The 23,355-nt window shown below is 39.8% G+C and overlaps 1 protein-coding gene across 1 annotated transcript in view; it reads left to right on the forward strand.

Annotated features, from left to right (window-relative positions):
• The first annotated feature begins 1,183 nt into the window (after window positions 1-1,183).
• Window positions 1,184-23,355, forward strand: part of TLL1 (tolloid like 1) — a 335,849-nt gene continuing 313,677 nt past the window's right edge. Inside the window, exon 1 of the mRNA NM_001193114.3 lies at window positions 1,184-1,352. Coding sequence (NP_001180043.1) covers window positions 1,184-1,352 — 169 coding nt within the window. The remainder of the gene's footprint in view (window positions 1,353-23,355) is intronic.

Raw genomic sequence — 23,355 nt, forward strand, 5'->3', positions numbered from 1 at the left:
CACTCTCCTCCGAAGTAAAACTGAAGCCAGAGGATACTGAGCAACTCTGGGCATGGGCGCCAGAGCTGTCACAGAAAATTTGCTTCCCAAGTGTTCCTTCCAACTTCCCTTCCTGAGCCCGCGTGAGCCACAGCGCAGCCCTTGGCTAGGTCTTCGCGTTTCCTGCTGCTGCAATCTGTAACTGGATTTTGGATTTTTTTTTAACTGCAGTTCTGAGGATCTCAGTTCTTAGGAAAACTTTGCTGGTTGTGGGACTTTGAAAGCAGTCAGTTTCTTTACCTCGGTCGCGGAGGCCCATTTTTCCTCCCCTCGGGCTGTACCGAGGCAAAGGCGGCAAAGGGGAGACGCAAACTGCTTGTGTTGGGGAGGAAGTGGAGGTTTGAGCCAAGTTGTCAGCATCCCTGGCCCACCCCCGGTCTGGCGCTCTCGGCTGGCACGTACATCATCTATTAACTGCTGTTCGTGGACGCAGTGCATGATATATTCATTTTTATCTTTAGTAAATTACAAATGGAATTCTCGGCGCACTCGTGTCTGTCTGCTCCTACAGGGCTACCGAAAGGAGGCGGAGAGGAGGCTGTGGCCCGGATCCTGACCCTGATTGTATGAATAAGTAAGCAGGATGCAAGTGATTGGGTTAGATGCCGTGAAGATTTTTTTTTTTTTTTTTTTTCAAGTTAGGAAGAGGGTAAAGAGACAGCCTTGGGGGGAAAGACAAACAGTGCATCCCCAAATCCTCCCACTTTAGCTCTTCTCGCAGTCTTGCTTTGCTGCTTCTGCGGCTTTTAAGGTCTGGCGGCAAAGGAATGTCTGCTCCCCACCCGCGACCACGGTCCCCCACTTTCAGCTCAGACGCGCTGATGTGAAGACTGGTCTTGTCTTTCCAGAGCGGCATCGGGTCCGGGTGCGGGGTACACGCGGGATCTGAGCCCGAGAACCTGAGCCTGGGGCAGCCGAGCCGTTGAGTAGCTGAAAGGACGGCCGCCGGGAGGCAGCCTGGCCGCGCGCCCGCCCGGACCCGCTCCCTACCTGCCCCCGCCCGCCACCTCGCCCGCGCCGGGGGACAGGTCGCCCTGCCCTCTCTCCGCCCGGCGGCGCCCCATGTCCCCGGACACCTGAGCGCCGGGCCGCGCCGAGGAGCCTTCCGCGGGGACAGGAACCGGTGCCCTTCCTCGAGAGGAAGATGGGGCTGGAGAGGCTTTCCCCGGGGATGCTCGCGTGGCTGGCGGCCACCGGGGCTGTCCTCTGCGCGGAACTACGGGTCTGCGCTGGCCTCGACTATGACTACACTTTTGGTGGCTACGGAGAGGATGAAGCGGAGGCGCTGGACTACAAGGACCCGTGCAAAGCCGGTGAGTGCCCTCTCAGGGCAGGACGGCGGGGGCAAGGCTGGCGCTGGGAGGGCGCCGGGTCTCACCTGTCTCCTTCCTACCCCCTCCCCACCCCGAGGGGCCGCGCGGCCCCCGCAGCCGCAGGTCTGCACCGGCGGGACTGGGTGCGGAGCGTGGTCTCCAAGTTTGGAACCTCCGGTAGTTCCTCCGCCCCACCCCCGCCCCGGCGCGGCGTGACGAGCTGCGGACGCAGCCGCTAGGGCTCAGAGCCCGGCGCCTGCGGCCCTGCGCTCCGCGGGCGGCGCCGCCCTGGTGCCCGGGCGGGCGGGCTTAGAGTCGGGACACCTTCGCCCCCTCTCGGCCAGGGTCCTGTGGGCGTTCCAGGCACAGAAGGCATGGGATGCCCTCGAAAGCTCCCCAGCTGGATGGATTTAACCGCGCGTTTGCCCATTTCAGGAAACCTTAAAAAACACTTCCAAGTTGCCGTCCCATTCAAGCTTGTTTCTCTCTCCCTCAATCCCGGTCCTGCGGTGGGACCCGGACACTCCGCCCGGCCCTCCTCCTGCAGCCTAAAGTCTGAGACACATGCCCTGTTCCCGGGCCCTAATCTGCTGAGTTGAGGCCAAGGTGACCAGGGGTTGGTGGACCAACCATTCTCTTGCGAGGAAAGTGGTCACGAGGTTGCTGGGCCCGATTCAGTGAAAGTCTGTGAGCAGACAGCACGTTTTGCCCCATCTCAAGAGGAAGGGGGAGGCAAAATCCCCAAAGTAGATTCTATGCGGGTGGTCTGCATGTGACTCCACACCTCTTTTGACCTCTTTTGAGCCTGAAGTTAAGAAAGATGTACGCAAATGAAGGAAAATGCTGGAAATTCCCCTGTTAATTTGCATCTTTGATGACACATTGTCCTAACAAGGAGAGTATGTTAATGACAAGCAGTATATGGGTTCAGGTTATCAGATCTTTCTCAGTTCACTCTTACTTCACGTACTTCTTCAAAACTTGGAGTAGCTTAGCAGAAACATGTCAGTCTGGAATTTCGAGTTCTGATTTAATTCAATTTTGCTTATGTTTCCTCATCACCTTTAACCCTCAGCCTATCCCACCAGAAGTTTCCTGGGCCTTCCTTGATGGTTTAGAGGACCAAGACACCTTTCGGCTGTGGTGGATTGCTAGAGGCTGGGCTGCCAGAACTCAATACTATACATCTCCCTAAACCTACCTTTTATTGAGAAATTTGTTTTGAATAATGTTTGCGACTGGGTGAAAATTGAAAATTTTCTTGTTTTAGGTAAGGTAAAAGTGAAGTATATTATTTCTCAAACTTGTCTAGGAAAACATCTATTCGCTGATGCTCGGTTGTGTGAAAGATTCAGCCAATTTTGGTCTTATTTCAGGAAAATAAATATAGTTTTCTCTGAATGTTAAAGTAAAAGCTTATGCTTTTAAAAATCATTAACTTAAAATATGAATATGCTGCTGCTGCTGCTAAGTCACTTCAGTCATGTCCAACTCTGTGCGACCCTATGGACAGCAGCCCTCCAGATTCCTCTGTCCACAGGATTCTCCAGGCAAGAACGCTGGAGTGGATTGCCATTTCCTTCTCCGAAATATGAATATAAGACATGTCAAAAGTTAACTAATTCATTTTCAGAAGTTCCATTGTTTCAGACTTAACTTTAGAAATTGCTCAAAAGAGTCTGTGAACCTGTGTTCTTTTTGTCTAAAGAGTGTTTGAAGTTTTACAGTTTACTTGTACTAAGTATATTGAAACACATCTCAAGCATAAATGTACATTTTCCTCAGCACATAAACATTCAGGCAAGAAAAAAAAAAAAAAAACAACTTTAAGAGTATTTACTTTTATTTTTCCTTTGCTGTTGCTGTTCAGTTGCTAAGTCGTGTCCAACTCTTTGCAACCACTTGGACTGCAGCATGCCAGACTTCCCTGTTCTTCACTGTCTTCTGGAGTTTGCTCAAACTCATGTCTACTGAGTCGATAATGCCATCCAGTCATCTCATCCTCTGTTGCTCCTTCTCCTCCTGCCTTCAATCCTTCCCAGCATCAGGGTCTTTTCCAGTGAGTTGGGCTCTTTGCATCAGGTGGCCAAAATATTGGAGCGTCAGCTTCAACATCACTCCTTCCAATGAATATTCAGAGTTGAGACTGACTGTTTTGAGCTCCTTGGAGTCCAAGGAACTCAAGAGTCTTCTCCAACACCACAACTCGAAAGCATCAATTATTCTGCACTCAGCCTTCTCTATGGTCCAACTCTCATATTTGTACATGACTACTGGAAAAACCATAGCTTAGCCTCTATAGACCTTTTTCTGCAAAGTGAGGTCTCTGCTTTTTAATACGCTCTCCAGGTTTGTCATAGCTTTCCTTTCCAGGAGCAAGTATTTTTAATTTCATGGCTGCAGTCACTGTTTGCAGTGATTTTGGAGCCCAAGAAAATAAAATTTGTCACTGTTTCCACTTTTTCACCATCTATTAGCCATGGAGTAATGAGACCGGTTGCCATGATCTTAGTTCTTTGAGTATTGAGTTTTAGGCCAGCTTTTTCACTCTCTTCTTTCACCCTCAGCAAGATGCTCTTTAGTTCCTCTTCACTTTCTTCCGTTAGAGTGGCGTCATCTGCATATCTGAGGTTGTTGATTTTTCTCCTGGCAATCTTAATTTCAGTTTGTGAGTCATCCAGCCTGTCATTTTGCATGATGTACTCTGCATATAAGTTAAATAAGCAGGGTCACAATATACAGCCTTGACATATTCCTTTCCCAATTTGAACCAATCCATTGTTCCTTTACTAATGGTTTGTTTTTGAACAGAGCTATTGAAGATAAAACAAAAATAAAACTAAATTTGAATGGATTATTACTCTAACTTTATTTCTTCCCTATTTTTGTGTACAAGAGCTAAACCTATACATGTGTGCAGTAAAAGAGAAATAAGAATGGTCCAAGTGGAAGATTGAGAAGCACAGCCACAAACTGAGATACTTTCAAATGATTATCATTGCTTTTTTAACTTGGTGAAGTGAAAGGCTTTAATTTATTATCTTGGCTAAAGTGTAGCAAAATCTTAGTGCCACCTTTTGGTACTATATAAGAGAAATAAAAGTAATAACAGGGAAAATTCATAGTACATTGAAATCCCAGTCAAAGAAGGCCACTAAAATAAGAAAGATGAAGACAAATATGTGAAAGATAACCAAAAAGCAAGAGAGGATGCTCTCCAGATACCAGGGTACCTTTGATCTGCCCTTCCCCAAGAGGTGAGTGGAGGTTATGGCCCATTGAAAAATAAGTGCCCTTCTGTTTAGAAAGAAACAAGGGTCCTAAGTTTCCTGAAACTATGTGGTGGTTTGATGTCATAGTGATAGCATAGCTTTATAGTTTCAGAGCACTTGAGTACATTATTTCAGCTCAATACAACACTCCAAATGGTGGAATTTGTTAATGCCACCATTACCCAGATAGAAAAACAGATGCTCCATGAAGTCAAACAATTTGTTAAGATTACCCAGAACTTGATTTCAAGACTCCTGGCTGTAAAGTTCACTTGTTTTAAACAATTACACTCCATTCTTAATTGGCCTTTTGGAGAACTTCCTTGAAATGCGAAGAGTAGAACTTTGTCCAGGTTTATCTGAGTCTAGACTAATAGAAATGCATTTGCTTTATCTGACATTAATGAAATGACTAAGAACAGTTTCACTTTGCTAAATATAGTGAGAATATAAAGTCCTTGAGGACAGAGATCATAACTGATTTTTAATGTTTATCACAGGAATGGATTAACATTGTTAGATATCTGGAAAATTCTCAATACCTCCTCATATCTATAGACTATTAATATTGATCTTCATCCCTCATCTACATCTCATTCTAACAAGATCAAGTGGTATCTAAGAAGAAATACTCTTCACTATAACTTGTTAGAGTTGTGCCATTCTTAGTATATTTGTGAAGCGATATAACTTGTATACCTTTCAGAACTCTGATTTCAAGTTCATGAAACTATAGGACAGAAAGGAAGACTTTTGTTAATTTAACTTTGATTTAGAAATATATTTTTGATATAAGTAAAAGTAGATAGGGGCTTCCTTGGTGGCTCAGTGGTAAAGAATCTGCCTGCCAATGCAGGAAAAACTGGTTTAATCCCTGGATCTGGAAGATCCCAAGGAGAAGTAAATGGCAACATACTCCGGTATTCTTTTTTTTTTTTTTTAATATAAATTTATTTATTTTAATTGAAGGTTAATTATTTTACAATATTGTACTGGTTTTCTTGCCTGGGAAATCCCATAGATAGAGGAGGCTACAGTCCATGGGGTCCCAAAAGGGTTGGACTCGATGTAGGGACTACATAACAGAATTAGGTAAGTCAGTGTAGCACAACCTCAGATGTATTTGTATAGCCAAATCTGTTAGACCAGAAAATAGATAATTTACCTCTCTATATAAACAGACACAAAGATGCAGATAATTCAAAAGAATGTCTATCTTTCACATTAAGATGTCAGCACAACACATAGTTATCTATATTTGCAATCAGATTTATCTTACTTTCTCTAGTTCAGAAGGGTCCTGAGAGATGCTGGAAAGCTGATACTGCAGGAAGTCATTCCAGAACAGAGACTAAGGTGTCCTGTTTCATGGTTGTGCTGTACCAATAGGTGTTAATCTGAGTGTCTGTGAATATCTGTGAAGAGTCTGGGCAAATCTGGGGTGCAAATTAATCTCTCATATTTGTCCAGAGATTACCTGGAAAAGATTACGTGCAAAACCAACTCTGTATTCTCTCTCTACCCTCTTCCTTCCTTCCTTCCTCCCTCCCTCCCCTACCCCCTCCATCCTTTCCTCCCTTTTCTCTTTTTGTATTTAAGGAGATGTCAGGAAATCACAGACAATTGAAAATATAATATCTAAAGAGGGAGACTGAAGAAATTAGAATTTTGAATGATGAGTGGAGGCTGATAAGACTAATTAGCAAGGTTATCTTTATCCTCTTAAACAAATGTGAATACCCTGAAAACAAGACTTTCCTACCTTTAATCTTCTGAGTAAATGGTTTCTTTTTCTTGAAAAAATCCGAGCATGATTAAAGGTCAGTGACTTGCAAGGCTGAATTTGTCCTTAGAGTGGCTTGTTTATTAGAAATAGGCATTTGGCATTTGGCATTGTAAAGGGTTATTCTTTTTTGCTTTTCTTCATAACCAGTGTTCTAGTATACTAATTCTAAGGGAAATTTTCATAAATTTATCATCTCTCAGTAAGATCTTATCACTTTTTGGCTCTTAATATTATACTTTCCAGCTTCCTTGGCAGCCTCCTAAGTATGGCATTTTAGAATTTGATGTTCAACTCTATGCCTTAATATAATATTAAATATCCAAACATGTATTTATTGCTTGGCATCACTTTAGGTGGCCAAACTCTCATGTTAAAAATGCATTTTATAGAGCTGCTTCTCTTAAACAATCTCTTCTGTTTTAGTTTTCATTCCCCAGGTCTTGATTGTTTTTCTCCTCCTGCCTCTGCTGCCCACTCAGAAATGATCAAAATACAGTGTTTGCAAAAGGGATAGATAAGAATTCTATATAGTTGAATTCTATTCATCATTTGCCAGTAGTAGTTCTTTAGCTCTTGTCCTGAGGGCCACACTGATTTTTTTCTTTTTCTTTTTCTTTTGGCTCACCACTGGCAGTTACTGATAATAATTAGGAATAAGATAGATTGTTTTATTCTTAAATATGTCCTCTCAGACTAATACAGCTCTAAAGCTCCTTTTTGCTTGCATTTTACAGTCTCCTGAGATCTTCCCACTTTTTATCTCTGAAGAGGGTAGTGTGCTTTGCAAATTTAAAATTTAACTTGCATCCATTCTCTGAGGTAGTTTGTGTAATAATTCATGGAACCTTTATGGTTTCCATTCAAGTAGATGGTCTTTGAGGCTTCCTTTCTCTGTTTGGGCCTCCTTAGACCATAGTGGAATATTTAAAAGTGTGTAGGGTCCATAACTTTTACTCTTGCCCTCATAACGGCACATTTTTCTACAAATGTCTAATATATACCATGTATAATTTCTTCTACAAAAACCATATAACCCCCCATTGTATATGTATGAATACTATTTTGTATGTTTTAGCAACTTTCCCTGATTTAAAATTTAGACTAATTTGCCTGTAATTCCACCACCGTATTCTTTGTATACTTTAAGGAGATTAGTCACATTAATGATCCTTTAGGTCTCTCAATCAGTGAATGTACTGGACAGAGATTAATCCTTAAATGTTCCTAGAACTCAGGTAGATAGTATCAAATGCTAGTGATTTACTATCATTAATATATATTTTTTTCTTTTTAAACTATTACCTATTGTTTCTAATAGCATATCAGCACATATGCTTAAAATATTTAAAACTAGGACCTTCCCTAAGCTTTTCTAAGAATGCTTAGAAAAGATAGAAGGGAATAATCCATTTAAAATGCAACCTTGCACATCCTGCTGGGAACATCTGGGACCATGCTGGGACCATTCTGGGGACGTGGAAGAAGGGGGTTGTTCTCCCCCGAACTGTAGGGACACCCTCTCCTGCCACAGCATTTTGAGCCCATGAGATATGCCTGGGGTAGGCTGGGGCTCAGGTGCCTGGCAAGATTCCTAGGGATGTGACATTTCCTATACTAGGGAAATTTTGAGGATTCTTACACTTCTTTCATATTCCAAGATATGGAATTAATTAATTGTGGACTTATCATTCCTAAATTAAGGAGAAAGAGTCCTTTCCCCAACCCTGGATACAATAGAGTGATTTAGCAATGTGATTTCAGTGGTTTATTTCCTTTAGTTATCTATTAAAAAATGATATGAGAGGAACATTTTAAAAAAATACAGTGTCAAAGCTATGGAATGAATTGCATAAAATGTCTTCTTTCTCAGAAATCAGAAACAGGCCTCCTTGTTTATTTATTTAGTTCTTGTTATCATTAGCCCTGAAAATGGGATATTGACTACTAAATTTTGAGATATTATGAGCTGGCTAATGGAATACTTCTTTTGTCAGCTCCTTACAAAATGCATGCTAATCCAGTCAGGCTACATTTGTATTAAGAAGTATGGTAAATTAAGTGTTAATTGAGATTCAGAAAGTGAGCCACTGAGGTGTTTGTCTTAATCAGCTCTTCTCCTGAAATTTATATTTATAGTTTAACCTAAAATATTTGCCATTGACCATATTAAAACAAAACAAAACAAAATTTCTCAAATGGTAGTAGTTCTAAAAAGTTGAAACCATGATGATCAGAAGTGCTTCCAAATATAGTATTTTTTTCAAAACAAAATCTAATTTTATGTATTAATATGCTACTAAAGCATTCATCTTAATGTTTAAGAATGACATTTCAACAATTTCTAACACATTGCACCATTTTACAAATCAGGGAGTTATTAAGGAGGTGGAGACACAAACCTTATATTTACTATCATCACCTGGTGTTCTTCTGTGTTGACGAACTTCCTATGTTTAGTTTGTGTGATGGGTGGGGAAGAGGTAGAATAGTTTTTGTATTCCTTACATTTCTCACTTATGTTAAATTGTCAGCACTTGGATTGTGCGCCACAGCAGCAACTCGAGCGGACCCTGGCTTGGCAGCTGTTATGAGCAAGCTCAGAATTCTCTTTGACCATGAATGTATTTAAAATGTTTATTAAGCAGCATTAGAATTACCTTGACATCAGTTCACTGGACTGACTATTCTGAAAGGATGGAGCTCCATCCCTCTTCCCATGATCTATCTGACCTAAGTGCCTCTAGTTGAAGTTTATAGTTTGTGTTTTGCACTCAGGTTATTGTGTTACTAAGTATCTTTCATTGCATAAAAGTTAAACCTTTAAGATACCCCAGGGAAAAGCATCAAACATAATTAGAAAAGAGCTAGATTGTTCTTTTGCTAGATAATAAATTGCTGCTGCTGCTGTTGCTAAGTCACTTCAGTCGTGTCCAACTCTGTGCGACCCCATGGACTGCAGCCTACCAGGCTTCTCCGTCCATGGGATTCTCCAGGCAAGAACTCTGGAGTGGGTTGCCATTTCCTTCTCCAATGCATGAAAGTGGAAAGTGAAAGTGAAGTCGCTCAGTCGTGTCTGACTCTTAGCGACCCCATGGACTGCAGCCTATCAGACTCCTCCATCCATGGGATTTTCTGGGCAACAGTACTGGAGTGGGGTGCCATTGCCTTCTCCCAATAAATATTTGGACCCTATTATACCTCACATATCTAGGAATTGCCTTCATGACTCATGTCAAAGTAACACAGCTCATATTTTTACATTGTAAAATGTCTCTTCTCTTCACTATATCCCTATCAATTAACATGATTTTTAACCCTTTTGGACACATGAAGAAACTGAAACACAGAAGGATCCAGTGGCTGGGCTGTCATCCCAGTTGATAAGTAGTGAGAACTTGACCCTAGGTTTGATATTTGATGCCTTTCGTCTTAAGAATCACCTTCACTGGCTCTCCCATCAGCACAAAAGTATTAAGACTGACAATTGAAATGATAGTATTTGTGTCATGATTGTTCATCATAGTAGTTTTTTTTCAGTGAGAATACATCTTGCCTTCAACATTCTTGCATTTGATAAGCCACATGAGTGAGTGATGTCGCTCAGTCATGTCCAACTTTTTGCGACCCCATGGACTGTAGCCTACCACACTCCTCTGTCCAGGGGATTTTCCAGGCAAGAGTACTGGAGTGAGTTGCCATTTCCTTCTCCAGAGGATCTTCCCAACCCAGGGATTGAACCCCGTCTTCCTCATTGTAGGCAGACGCTTTACCGTCTGAGCCACCATGGAAGTCCATTAAACAACTATAAGCCACATACTGCTGCTGCTACTGCTGCTAAGTCACTTCAGTCGTGTCCGACTCTGCGACCCCATAGACGGCAGCCCACCAGACTTCCCCATCCCTGGGATTTTCCCAGGCAAGAACACTGGAGCGGGTTGCCATTTCCTTCTCCAATGCATGAAAGTGAAAAGTGAAAGTGAAGTTACTCAGTGTGTCCGACTCTTCGCAACCCCATGGACTGCAGCCTACCAGGCTCCTCCATCCATGGGATTTTCTAGGCAAAAGTACTGGAGTGGGGTGCCCTTCTATATTGTTAAAGTCAGGCCAATACTTTCAATCGTGTGGAGTATTGGGCAGATGCTACTCCCTTTCAAGAGAGTATTTTCTAAGTGTAGAGTCACAAATGAAATACCCCAACTGTGTAAAAGACAAATGAAAATGAATATGACTAATTCTAATAGAGATATATTTGAGTGCAAAGTATTGTAGGGGAAAAACTACTATATGTTGCCCCAGGTATATAAATTGTGATAGCAGGCTTTCCATGTTGTTTAAGGGAGGAGTTGGATTTGAGTAGAATTCAGTCGTTAATGTCTGGTTCTTGGCACAGGACCTGCATTTTGTGTGGTACCATTAAATTGTTTCACGATTTAGATTGTTTTCTGAGTATTCATTGAACTCTTGCTTATGACCCCATAAAGAATGTGAAGAACATCCTTTCAAATGCAGGTTGTTCAGGAAAGTGGTTTACAGTGTACATTATGTATGTAAATGATGTGTGAATGCTTTTGAGAAAACAAACATGCTGTGAGAAAGAACTTTATCTTTTCAATCCCAACTTGGCTAAAAGCCCTCAGGTCAAAAACCTGAAAGCTTTGAAGGCTCATAGGGTTAACTAAACTTGACTCCAGTCTGGTTTACTAAGAGTAGGAAGTCAGTCACATTTAAAATACATACTATGTGTAATATTGACTACATAATAATTCTTATAAGAAAATAGATTGCTGTTAGCAAATTATCATGTTTTCTAGGAAGAAGATTTTCTGCTTGTACCTTTTCTCTAACGAAGGAGTGAGAACAACACTGATAAAACTTGTTTTAAACCTAAGAATGAGGGGAAGTTCTCCTTTCATGTTTAGTTTTTAGTCCCAAGAGAAGAATGGAGTGTGGCCCACAGGCAGTCATCAAGGGAAGAATAATTAGGATTTGCCATCTGGAATGGGTAACAGAAGTAATGACCTAAAAATCAAGGGCCTCATGTTGCATTATGTTTCTATGGGTAAAAAGATTGTGAGCAGTTTACTAGGGATATAAGGGAACAAGAGTTAAATACAGAAAGAAGATACTGATTATAGACTAAATATCCAGTGTGTTGCAGGATTTAAATGTTTACAAAAAGAAAAGATTTCTAGAGTATGTGAGGGTGGAATGGAGCATCTTAAACAAAACCATATGCTTCATAAACAAGTACCCCTTAATACCCTTATTTCTGTGTTGAATGGTACCTGTAGCTTAGGGCATTATAATAACATGTGTTCTGTCACACAGTAATAGAATCAGATTTTGAATCTAGAATTCTGAATTCCATGTGTTGCCATGATGTTTCTTCCTTTTTCTTCTATCTCTTCTTCTATCTCTTCCTTTCTTCCTCCTCCTTCTTCTTTTGGTATGAGTACGTTTTTGCAACTTGGGGCTAAGCTTCAAAAATTATATTCTTTAAAAGATTTCAGGGCAGCCAGAATAGTGCATCTATTAAAAACTTAGACTTTGGAGTGACATGGACATGAATTCTGATATTGTACCCACCACATAGTAACTGTTTGTGGCTTTTGGCAAGTTATTTAACAGCTTTATGTTTCAGTTTTCTGATCTATAAAATGGGAATGACATTATGATTCTCATGGTTAGAATTAAATGAATGTGAAGTGAAAACCACTCTGGAACATAGTAAACTGTGTAATTTTTATTCATAGTAGCATAAATATGTAGGAGTAGAGAATTTTTTAAAAAATTGCAGCTGCTTACATGTAATAAAACAATCTTTATAAAAAACATTTGTGGGATAAAGTTCTTTTTTCTTGTCATATATGAAAAATGTATTCATATCTCAAGTCCTCTAAATGTAAAATTGAGAGGTTAATACCCCAGACAGACATTTTTCTTTGGTAAGGTATCAGAGATAAGCAATAGAAACATCCTTCATGCTTTGTTCTCCTGGCTATTTGCTCAGATGCTTAAAACACTTAATCTATTGATAATTTTAAATTCTTTTTGCCTAATGTGTGAAGAGAATCCTGACTAGTCCTTCAGTAATTTCTAGTTCAGGTTTCATTTGTCATGTGAATTAACTTAAAGAGCTTACATACTCACAACCCTATGTTTACACAGAGCTAAGTTTACAGATGATTCTAAGCTACAAATATTCATCAATTCACCAAAACTTTATTGAACAGTTACTGTGAATACATACTTATAGAAATATGAAAAATGATACAATGACTGACTGACCTAGTGTAGTCTTAATTTTATCATTTGTAAGTAAATGATAGTTAATGTATAGTTTTTTGTTTTGTTTTGTTTTTTAATTTTATTTTATTTTTAAACTTTACAATATTGTATTAGTTTTGCCAAATATCGAAATGAATCCACCACAGGTATACCTGTGTTCCCCATCCTGAACCCTCCTCCCTCCTCCCTCCCCATACCCTCCCTCTGCGTTGTCCCAGTGCACCAGCCCCAAGCATCCAGTATCGTGCATCAAACCTGGACTGGCGACTCGTTTCATACATGATATTATACATGTTTCAATGCCGTTCTGCCAAATCTCCTCACCCTCTCCCTCTCCCACAGAGTCCATAAGACTGTTCTATACATCAGTGTCTCTTTCGCTGTCTCGTACACAGGGTTATTGTTACCATCTTTCTAAATTCCATATATATGCGTTAGTATACTGTATTGGTGTTTTTCTTTCTGTCTTACTTCACTCTGTATAATAGGTTCCAGTTTCATCCATCTCATTAGAACTGATTCAAATGTATTCTTTTTAATGGCTGAGTAATACTCCATTGTGCATATGTACCACAGCTTTCTTATCCATTCCTCTGCTGATGGGCATCTAGGTTGCTTCCATGTCCTGGCTATTATAAACAGTGCTGTGATGAACATTGGGGTACACGTGTCTCTTTCCCTTCTGGTTTCCTCAGTTTTTATGTTTATTAATCATATGTTTGTATGTCAAAGTAATTTTAATTTACCATTTGAAAATGGATACTATTGTAAATTATGATAATCAGAATATATATTCTTGTAAATTTTTCCTGAAATTTTCTTTACTCATGATATATGAGGATAAAGCTTTGTGGAAAGCATAACAACTTTTAAGTAGTTTGTAGACTTTGTTATTTTCCAATGTGCTAGGATGAAATATAAGCTATTAGGTTGGTACAAAAGTAATTGGCTTTAGAGACACGGATTTGATCCCTAGGTCAGGAAAATCCGCTGGAGTACGGCACGGCAACCACTCCAGGTTTCTTGCCTGAAGAATCCTATGGACAGAGGAGCCTAGTGAGCTAGAGACCACAGGATCATGCAGAGTCGAGCACATCTGAAGCAATTTAGCACAACACACACAGCACAAAAATAATTGCGGTTTCAGAACATGAATTTTAAATCACTCTAAGTTCAAACAAACAAACAAAAAAGAGCCCTCTTGATGAAAGTGAAAGAGGAGAGTGAAAAGTTGGCTTAAAACTCTACATTCAAAAAACTAAGATCATGGCATCCAGTCCCATCACTTCATGGCAAATAGATGGGAAAACAATGGAAACAGTGAGAGACTATTTTGGGGGGGGGCTCCAAAATCACTACAGATGGTGACTGCAGCCATGAAATTAAAAGATGCTTGCTCCTTGGAAAAAAAGCTATGACCAACCTAGACAGCATATTAAAAAGCAGAGACATTACTTTGCTGACAAAGCTCCATCTAGTCAAAGCTATGGTTTTTCCATAGTCATGTATCGATGTGAGAGTTGGACACCAAAGAATTGATGCTTTTGAACTGTGGTGTTAGAGAAGATTCTTGAGAGTCCCTTGGACTGCAAGGAGATCCAATCAGTCAATTCTAAAGGAAATCAGTCCTGAATATTCATTCGAAGGACTGATGCCAAAGCTGAAACTCCAATATTTTGGTCACCTGATGTGAAGAACTGAATCACTGAAAAAGACCATGATGCTGGGAAAGATTGAAGGCAGGGAGAGAAGGGGACACCAGAGGATTAGATGGTTGGATGGCATCATTGACTTGATGGACATGGGTTTGAGCAAGTTCCAGGAGTTGGTAATGGACAGGGAAGCCTGGTGTGCTGCAGTCCATGGGGTCCCAAAGAATCAGACATGACTGAGCAGCTGAACTGAACTGATGCTCAAACACATCTTTATTAATTGAAATAGGAACAATTACAATCAACACATTTTTGCCAATGAAAAATGTGTTTGTTTATTCCTGTAGCATAAGAATCCATGCTTCAGGATTTGGCGAACTCTTGGAAGGCATGTTCTGCCTCCTGCTGGTTGTGGAAGCTTTTTACCTACAAAAAGTTGTCAAGATGCTTGACGAAGTGATATTCAGTTGGTGAGAGGTCAGGTGAATATGGTGGATGAGGCAAAACTTTGTAGCACAATTTGTTCAACTTTGGAAGCATTGGTTGTAAAACATCTGATCAGTTGTTATGGAGAAAAATTGGGCTTATTCTGTTGACCAGTGCCAGCTCCAGGCATTACAGTTTTTGGTGCATCTCATTGACTTGCTGTTCATACTTCTCAGATGTAATGGTCTCACCAGGATTCAGAAAGCTGTAGTGGATCAGGGGTCAGGGGCAGCAGACCACCAACCAGTAACCATGACCTTTTTTTTTTGGTGCAAGTTTGGTTTTAGGAAGTGCTTTGGAGCTTCTTTACCATTTAATCCACCAGGGAAGCAAAGAAAATTAAAAAAATAAAAAACATAGTCGCTTAGTCATGTCCAACTCTATGCAACCCTGTGGTCTGTAGTCTGCCAGGCTCCTCTGTCTGTGGAATTCTCCAGGCAAGAATACTGGAGTAGGTAGCCATTCCCTTCTCCAGGGATCTTCCTGACCCAGGGCTTCCTGACCGGAGTTCGATCCCTGGGTTGGGAAGATCCCCTGAAGAAAAGAATGGTCACCCACTCCAGTATTCTTGCCTGGAGAATTCCACAGACAGAGGAGCCTGGCTATCTACAGTCCATGGTGACAGAGTCAGACAAAACTGAGTGACTAGCACACTTTGGAGTTCCTTCTCGGTCCAACCCCTGAGATGGTCATCGCTGGTGGTCGTATAAAATCCACTTTTTGTCGCACATCACAATCAGATTGAGAAATGATTTGTTGTTATTGCATAAAGTAAGAGAATAGGACATTTCAAAATGACAGTTTTTTGATTTGTGATCAGCTCATGAGGCAAGCACTTATCGAGCTTCTTCACCTTTCCAAGTTGGTTCAAATGCCAAATGATCATAGAATGGTCAATGTTCAGTTCTTCTGCAACTTCTCAAGTAGTTGTAAGAAGATCAGCTTTGATGATGGCTCTCAGTTGGTCATTGTCAATTTTGAATGGCCAACTACTAAGCTCCTTATCTTCAAGGGTCTCATCTTCTTTGCAGAACTTCTTGAACCACCACTGCACTGTACGTTCATTAGCAGTTCCTGGGCCAAATGCGTTGTTGATGTTGTGAGTTGTCTTCATTGCTTTATGATACATTTGAATTTGAATTAAAAAATTGCTTGAATTTTCTTTTTGTCTAATATCATTTCTACAGTCTAATATAAATATAAAATAAACAGCAAATAATAAGTCATTAACAAAAAAACACAAAGTGAGAAATGCACATTAAAATGATGTATAACATAACCACGTTTATTTAAGACTATATCCTGCAATCAAATGGCAAAATTCAATAATGTAAAACCACAATTACTTTTACACCAACCTAATATTATTAGGAGACAATCATGCTTTCCATTTATTCTTTTCTCAAATATCTTGATTTAGGATTTTCAACTTTTTTTGGTCATATTTTCCCACATTAGCTACCAGAGTACATTTCTCTCCCCCACACTATAACCTTATTCTTAAATACATTGAAATGTATGTAGTTAACTTTGTTTACAAATTAGGAGAAGCAAAAACAAATGATAAAATAGATAAATACATAGTCTTTTTACTTACACTATTCTACTGTGATTTCAAAAAGCAAATGTAAGTTTTACTTTCCTTATTTAATTATATGTGGGTAGTGGTATGGCCTTTCCCTGGTGGTTCAGAGGGTAAATTGTCTGCCTGCAATGCAAGAGACCTGGGTTCGATCCCTGGGTCAGGAAGATCCCCTGGAGAAGGAAATGGCAACCCACTCCAGTACTCTTGCCTGGAAAATCCCATGGACAGAGAAGCCTGGTAGACTACAGTCCATGGGATTGCAAAGAGTCAGACACTACTGAGCGACTTCACTTCATTCCTAGTGGTATGGCAACTGGAAAACAAATGGACTGGTAGACAAGAAATGTAATTTCTATTACTGGCTTTGCTGTTGTATTTCTGTGTAAATTTGAAGACATCTCTTGATTTTCCTTGCCCTCAGTCTCTGAGACAGAAACTCCGAGCCTGTTCAAGTCCAAGAGCTTACAGAACCCTGGTGTCTTTGACATCAGAGCAAGAGCTCCTTTTTATTCCAGGAAGTCACAGAGGCAATGACCTACACTCTACATGGAGAGGAAGGGAAAAAATTTTGCACCTCTTCAGTGGTCAGTCTTGATAAAGCCTGAGGTTTCTCATGGTTCCAATCAAATCATGGCAGCCACCAGGTTGCAGCTGTGATGGCCTGTGCAGTTCACTGACTTTGACTTGACTTTGCCAAAATTAGTGTTGGAATCAATTTATTAATAATTTCCCCTCCCTCTTTTCCAATCTCAATCAATCAGTAAAAGTCTGCCAAAACAGTGACAAGTTATATGGGCATCACATACATACTTATCAGAGCATGTTAATCTCACATAAGCATCAGAATTGAGTGTTGTTCAGTCAGATTTTGTATGTTGGATGAGTGGAACAAGGTCACCGGATGGGAAAAGTCCAATTCTTTCAAGTTTGAGGTCAGTATTAATAATTGAAAGAACAAGAAATTTAGGCAAGGAAATGTCAGAAAAGTTTTTATGGCTTTAAGCATTTTACTGAATACATGACACATCAAAATATACATTCTATTAATCACATGTCTATCCTTGAAAACATTCTGCTTGGCATAAGAACATGATGATAATTATCTTTGCAAAATCAAACTTCATAAACTTCCAATTTACTGAATTGTCTAGTAAGGAACTATTCTCTTCATCATAAGTTAACTTATTTTATGCATAGTTCATTTATTTTTAACTGTGATGGGCCTTCATTGCTGTGGGGGCGACTCTGTAGTTGTGCATGGCTTCTCCTTGCGGTGGCTTCTGTTCTTACAGAGCATCGGCTCCAGTGCACATGGGCTTCAGCAGTTGTGGCTCACAGGCTGTTTCCTCATGACATGTGCAGTCTTCCCAGGCCAAGGATTGAATCCATATCCCCTGCAGTGGCAGGTGGATTCTTTACTACTGGACAATCAGAGAGGTCCCTGTTTATAGTCTCCCCTCCCTCCCCTCCCCCCCCGCCACTGCAATAACGGGTTTCAAATTCTCAACCAAGTCTTTACCAAAGGAAGTTTTCATTCTTGAACTTTCATAATAGTAAATAGTGAGATATGATAGAAATTAATAACATGAATCTAGATAATGATGTTTAAAGAGCACTGGATATTGTGTCAGGAGACCTAGACGTAAGTCTTAGCTCTTCTGTGTTTAAGTATGTTATCTCGGTCTACTTACTGAATATCTCTGAACTTAAATTCTCTCAATTACAACATGGGGGTAGTGATACTTAGTCCATAAAACATGATAGGATAAAACACACAAGGTCTTGGTAAGCTCTGATGCCCTACACAGATGTAAGTTAACACGAGTATTTTGCACCTGATATGTTCCAAGAAGATGCTTGGGGTACATACATAAGATGTTTTCCTGTACTCTAAGGGTTTCATTATCTTCCAGGAAAAAAGCAACATATGTTTCAGTTATCAATATGGAAGTGTGATAAAACAAAATACTGCAAACAAAATACTGTGTGGTATTCTGTTACTCTGTGGTAACACAGAGGATAGAATTATGTTTGGAATAGAGAAAGCTTGTAAGGGAAGGTGGCATTTGAGCTGAATCTTGAAGTGTCATAGTATTTTTCCTGGAGAATATGTAGTGCAAAACTTTAGAGTGAAATAACTAAGATAAAAACAAATTCTGAAGATTCATTGACTTTTATGAAAGTACAGGAAATTGTAAATAATCTACTGTGGGCAGATGACAAGGTATGTAAGGGTTTGGGCTTTGACAAGAAATGATTCTGTCAGGTGCAATGTTTAATGCCTAGCTGAGGCTGTGAATTTATTTGATCCTCTTGGCAGTGGGAAGGGGACTTACTGAAGTTTAAAACAGATCATTGGGTTGATAACAGCCATATTTTATAAAGAAAAGTGAGGATGTGAAAGATTGTCCGATATATTTGCTGTAGAAAGTAAGAAGCAAATAGGAGCAAGGAAACTTGTTAGAGGAAAGGTAGAGGCAGATGAATGCATAAGGAAGTTGTGGTACATATACACAATGGAATATTACTCAGCTATAAAAAGGAATGCATTTGAGTCAGTTCTCATGGGGTGGATGGATCTAGAGCCTATTATATAGAGTGAAGTAAGTAGAAAGAGAAAGACAAATATATTATATTAATGCATCTATATGGAATCTAGAAAGATACTACTGACAATCCTACATGCAGGGCAGCAAAGGAGACATAGACACAAAGAACAGATTTTTGGACACAGTGGAAGAAGGAGAGGGTGGGATGATTTGAGAGAATAACATTGAAACATATATATATATATATATACACACACACACATACATAAACATATATGTATGTATATGTAAAACAGATAACCAGTTGGAGTTTGATATGTGACACAGGGAACCCAAAGCTGGTAACGACCTGGAGGGATGGGGTGGGGAGGAAGGTGTAAGGGGGGTGCAGGAGGAAGGAGTCATATGTATGCCTATGGCCAATCCATATTGGTGTATGGCAGAGGCCATCACAATACTGTAAAGTAATTATCCTCCAATTTAAATTAAACAAAAGAGTAGAAGGATATGTGCTTGCATCTGCACAGTGTCAGCAGTTGTAAAAAAGAGGAGTTCTATTTAAAAGACGAGTCAGTAACTGGAGGGCCTTGGGGTGGAGGTCGGGAGATACAGCAGAAAAGGAAGAGTTCTAGATGATGTCTCCATGGCTGGCTACTGAGTGGTGTGAGAAACTGGTACAGATAAACCAAGGATGAAACAGGATGAAAAGTACATTTTGTTTTTTGTAAAGCAAAACAAGGTTGAATCTCTGAGTTGCACAAAATATTGGATGTTATGCAAGTCTTGGCATGGTTTTGTTCTTCAGGAGTACATTGGGCTTTTGTAATCTATATTAACTTTGAAGTCAACTCATCATGTCCCACTGTATAAATTTAAGTTAGAATTTCATTGAATCTATAGGTTACTTTATAGAGAATTATTTTATGATATTGAGTCTTCTAACCCATGAACATGGTATGGATCTGAATTTTGGGGCCTTCTTTAAAACTGTTTTAATATTTTTTTATCTCTAAAGATTTTTCTGCATGTTTTGACAGATTTACTTGTATATATTTTCTATTTCTGATCACATTTTGATGTACCATTTTATAAAATTTCTCTTTTAAGTCATTTGATGTTGTTGTGTAGAAATGTATTTGATCTTTGATGTAGTTACTTTATATTCAACGTCTTTTCCAATCTCTCATTAATTGTAATAATTTATTGTATATTTTTCACATAAGTAATTAAACCATCTGCAATAAAAATATAATTTTGTTTTTTCATGTATAATTCCTATGCTTTTACTTTTATCTTGTCTTATGTGCTGATATCTTCCAGTGGTTCATAGAAGTGATAACTGAGGACTGGCTTACCCTGTTCTCAGTTTTCAAGAGAATGTTTTCAATTATTTATCAATTATGCTACTGCTGCTACTGCTGCTAAGTCGCTTCAGTCATGTCCAACACTGTGCGACCCCATAGACGAAAGCCCACCAGGCTCCCCATCCCTGTGATTCTCCAGGCAAGAACACTGGATTGGGTTGCCATTTCCTTCTCCAATGCATGAAAGTAAAAAGTGAAAGTTAAGTCGCTCAGTCGTGTCCAACTCTTAGCGACCCCATGGACTGCAGCCCAGCAGGCTCCTCCGTCCATGGGATTTTCCAGGCAAGAGTACTGGAGTGAGTTGCCATTGCCTTCTCTGATCAATTATGCTACTTGGTGTCTATTTTACAGAATAGATGCTGTTTAATCAGATTAAGGAATTCTGCCTTTCCTGAGATGATATAATTATCTTTATTTCACCTTTTCAGTTCAGTTCAGTCACTCAGTCATGTCTGACTCTTTGCGACTCCATGAACCACAGCAAGCCAGGCCTCCCTGCCCATCACCAAATCCCGGAGTCCACCCAAACCTATGTCCATGAGGTCGGTCATGCCATCCAACCATCTCATCCTCTGTTGTCCCTTTCACCTCCTGCCCGCAATCTTTCCCAGAATCAGGGTCTTTTCAAATGAGTCAGCTCTTCGCATTAGGTGCCCAAAGTATTGGAGTTTCAGCTTCGGCATCAGTCCTTACAATGAATATTCAGGACTGATCTCCTTTAGGATGGACTGGTTGGATCTCCTTGCAGTCCAAGGGATTCTCAAGAATCTTTTCCAACACCACAGTTCAAAAGCATCAATTCTTCGGTGCTCAGCTTCCTTCACAGTCCAACTCTCACATCCATACATGACCACTGGAAAAACCATAGCCTCGACTAGACAGGGCTTTGTTGACAAAGTAATGTCTCTGCTTTTCAATATGCTGTCTAGGCTGGTCATAACTTTCCTCCCAAGGTGTAAGTGTCTTTTAATTTCATGGCTGTAATCACCATCTGCAGTGATTTTGGAGCCCAGAAAAATAACGTCAGTCACGGTTTCCACTGTTTCTCCATCTATTTGCCATGAAGTGATGGGACTGCATGCCATGATCTTAGTTTTCTTTTCTGAATGGTGAGTTTAAGCCAATTTTTTCACTCTCCTCTTTCACTTTCATCAAGAAGCTTTTTAGTTCCTCTTCACTTTCTGCCATAAGGGTGGTGTCATCTGCATATCTGAGGTTATTGATATTTCTCCCGGCAATCTGGATTCCAGCTTGTGCTTCCTCCAGCCCAGTGTTTCTCATGTTGTTCACTGCATATAAGTTAAGTAAGCAGGGTGATAATATACAGCCTTGACGTACTCCTTTTCCTATTTGGAACCAGTCTGTTGTTCCATGTCCAGTTCTAACTGTTGCTTCCTGACCTGCATACAGGTTTCTCAGGAGGCAGGTCAGGTGATCTAGTATCCCCATCTCTTTCAGAATTTTCCACAGTTTATTGTGATCCACACTGTCAAAGGTTTTGGTATAGTCAATAAAGCAGAAATAGATGTTTTTCTGGAACTCTTTTGCTTTTTCAGTGATCCAGAGGATGTTGGCAATTTGATCTCTGATCTTTTCTAAAACCAGCTTGAACATCTGGAAGTTTATGGTTCACGTATTGCTGAAGCCTGGCTTGGAGAATTTTGAGCGTTACTTTACTAGCATGTGAAATGAGTGCAATTGTACAGTAGTTTGAGCATTCTTTGGCATTGCCCTTCTTTGGGATTGGAATGAAAACTGACCTTTTCCAGTCCTGTGGCCACTGCTGAGTTTTCCACATTTGCTGGCATATTGAGTGCAGCACTTTCACAGCATCATCTTTCAGGATTTGAAATAGCTCAACTGGATTCCATCACCTCCACTAGCTTTGTTCATATTGATGCTTCCTAAGGCCCATTTGACTTCATATTCCAGGACATCTGGCTCTAGGTGAGTGATCACACCATCGTGATTATCTGGGACGTGAAGATCTTTTTTGCACAGCTATTCTGTGTATTCTTGCCACCTGTTCTTAATATCTTCTGCTTCTGTTAGGTCCCTACATTAGAATAACTGGTCTACTAATATTAACTGACTTTGTATTTTTGGGATGAACCCAATTTGAACACAATCTATTATTATTATTATATCCTTATATTCAGTTTATCGATAAGTAGTTTGAAATGTTTGTTTTTATGCTCAATAGTTAAGTTGGCTTCAAATTTTCTTCTTTTATTGTTCTTGTTTGTTTTTTTGCCTTATAAACACACTGGAATAATTTGTGGAAGATTGGCATTATTTGTTCCTTTAATGAATCAAAGATTTTTTCTTTGTTTCTGTTGAGTGTCTTGGAGTAGTAACAGTTTTGAACAAGTTTAAACTAAATTTTCTGCTTAAGTTTATTGGACCACCATGGTAATATAAATTTATAATTCAGAGATACTTTAGAGAAAATTTTTGCTTATGAGACTTCAGAGGATATTAACTTTTTTCCCCTCTACTTAGGTTCAAGCTTTCTGAAAATCAGTTTTTGTGAAATTACCTGTGGTGGTATGAATCCCAAATTTGGGAATCTCAGATTTTTGAGGAGTTATTCTACTTTCCAGTTTGCCTAAACTTTGGATTGGGTCTTCTGTTCTCTGAGCTCTGCTTGACAACAAATTTCAGTAGCCATGTCAACCAAGCTTGGCACATGCCCTAAATTGAAGACTGGTTTTATTTAGACTCCTGCTTATCTGTCTAGATTCCCGCCTTTGCTTGGCAGTGAAAATGCTTTACTCATGCTTTCACAAGTTTAGGGAGATTTTGAATCGCATTTTATCTAGAATGTTTAGTTATGTAGGAAGCTCAGTCCTACAGTACCTAGTTTGTCATTTTGGCAGAATGAGTAGTCTTTAAAATAGACTCTAAATGTTAAAAAGAACTATAAAGTGTTAAGTGTCATCAGGTCATTTCCTTCTAGATCTTAAAAATTATGATTAAATGACTTTATTTAAAACATTTATCATCATTTATTAAGTATAA

Source organism: Bos taurus, chromosome 17 (genome assembly GCF_002263795.3).
Source record: "Bos taurus isolate L1 Dominette 01449 registration number 42190680 breed Hereford chromosome 17, ARS-UCD2.0, whole genome shotgun sequence".
In the NCBI taxonomy this organism is placed as follows: domain Eukaryota; kingdom Metazoa; phylum Chordata; class Mammalia; order Artiodactyla; family Bovidae; genus Bos; species Bos taurus.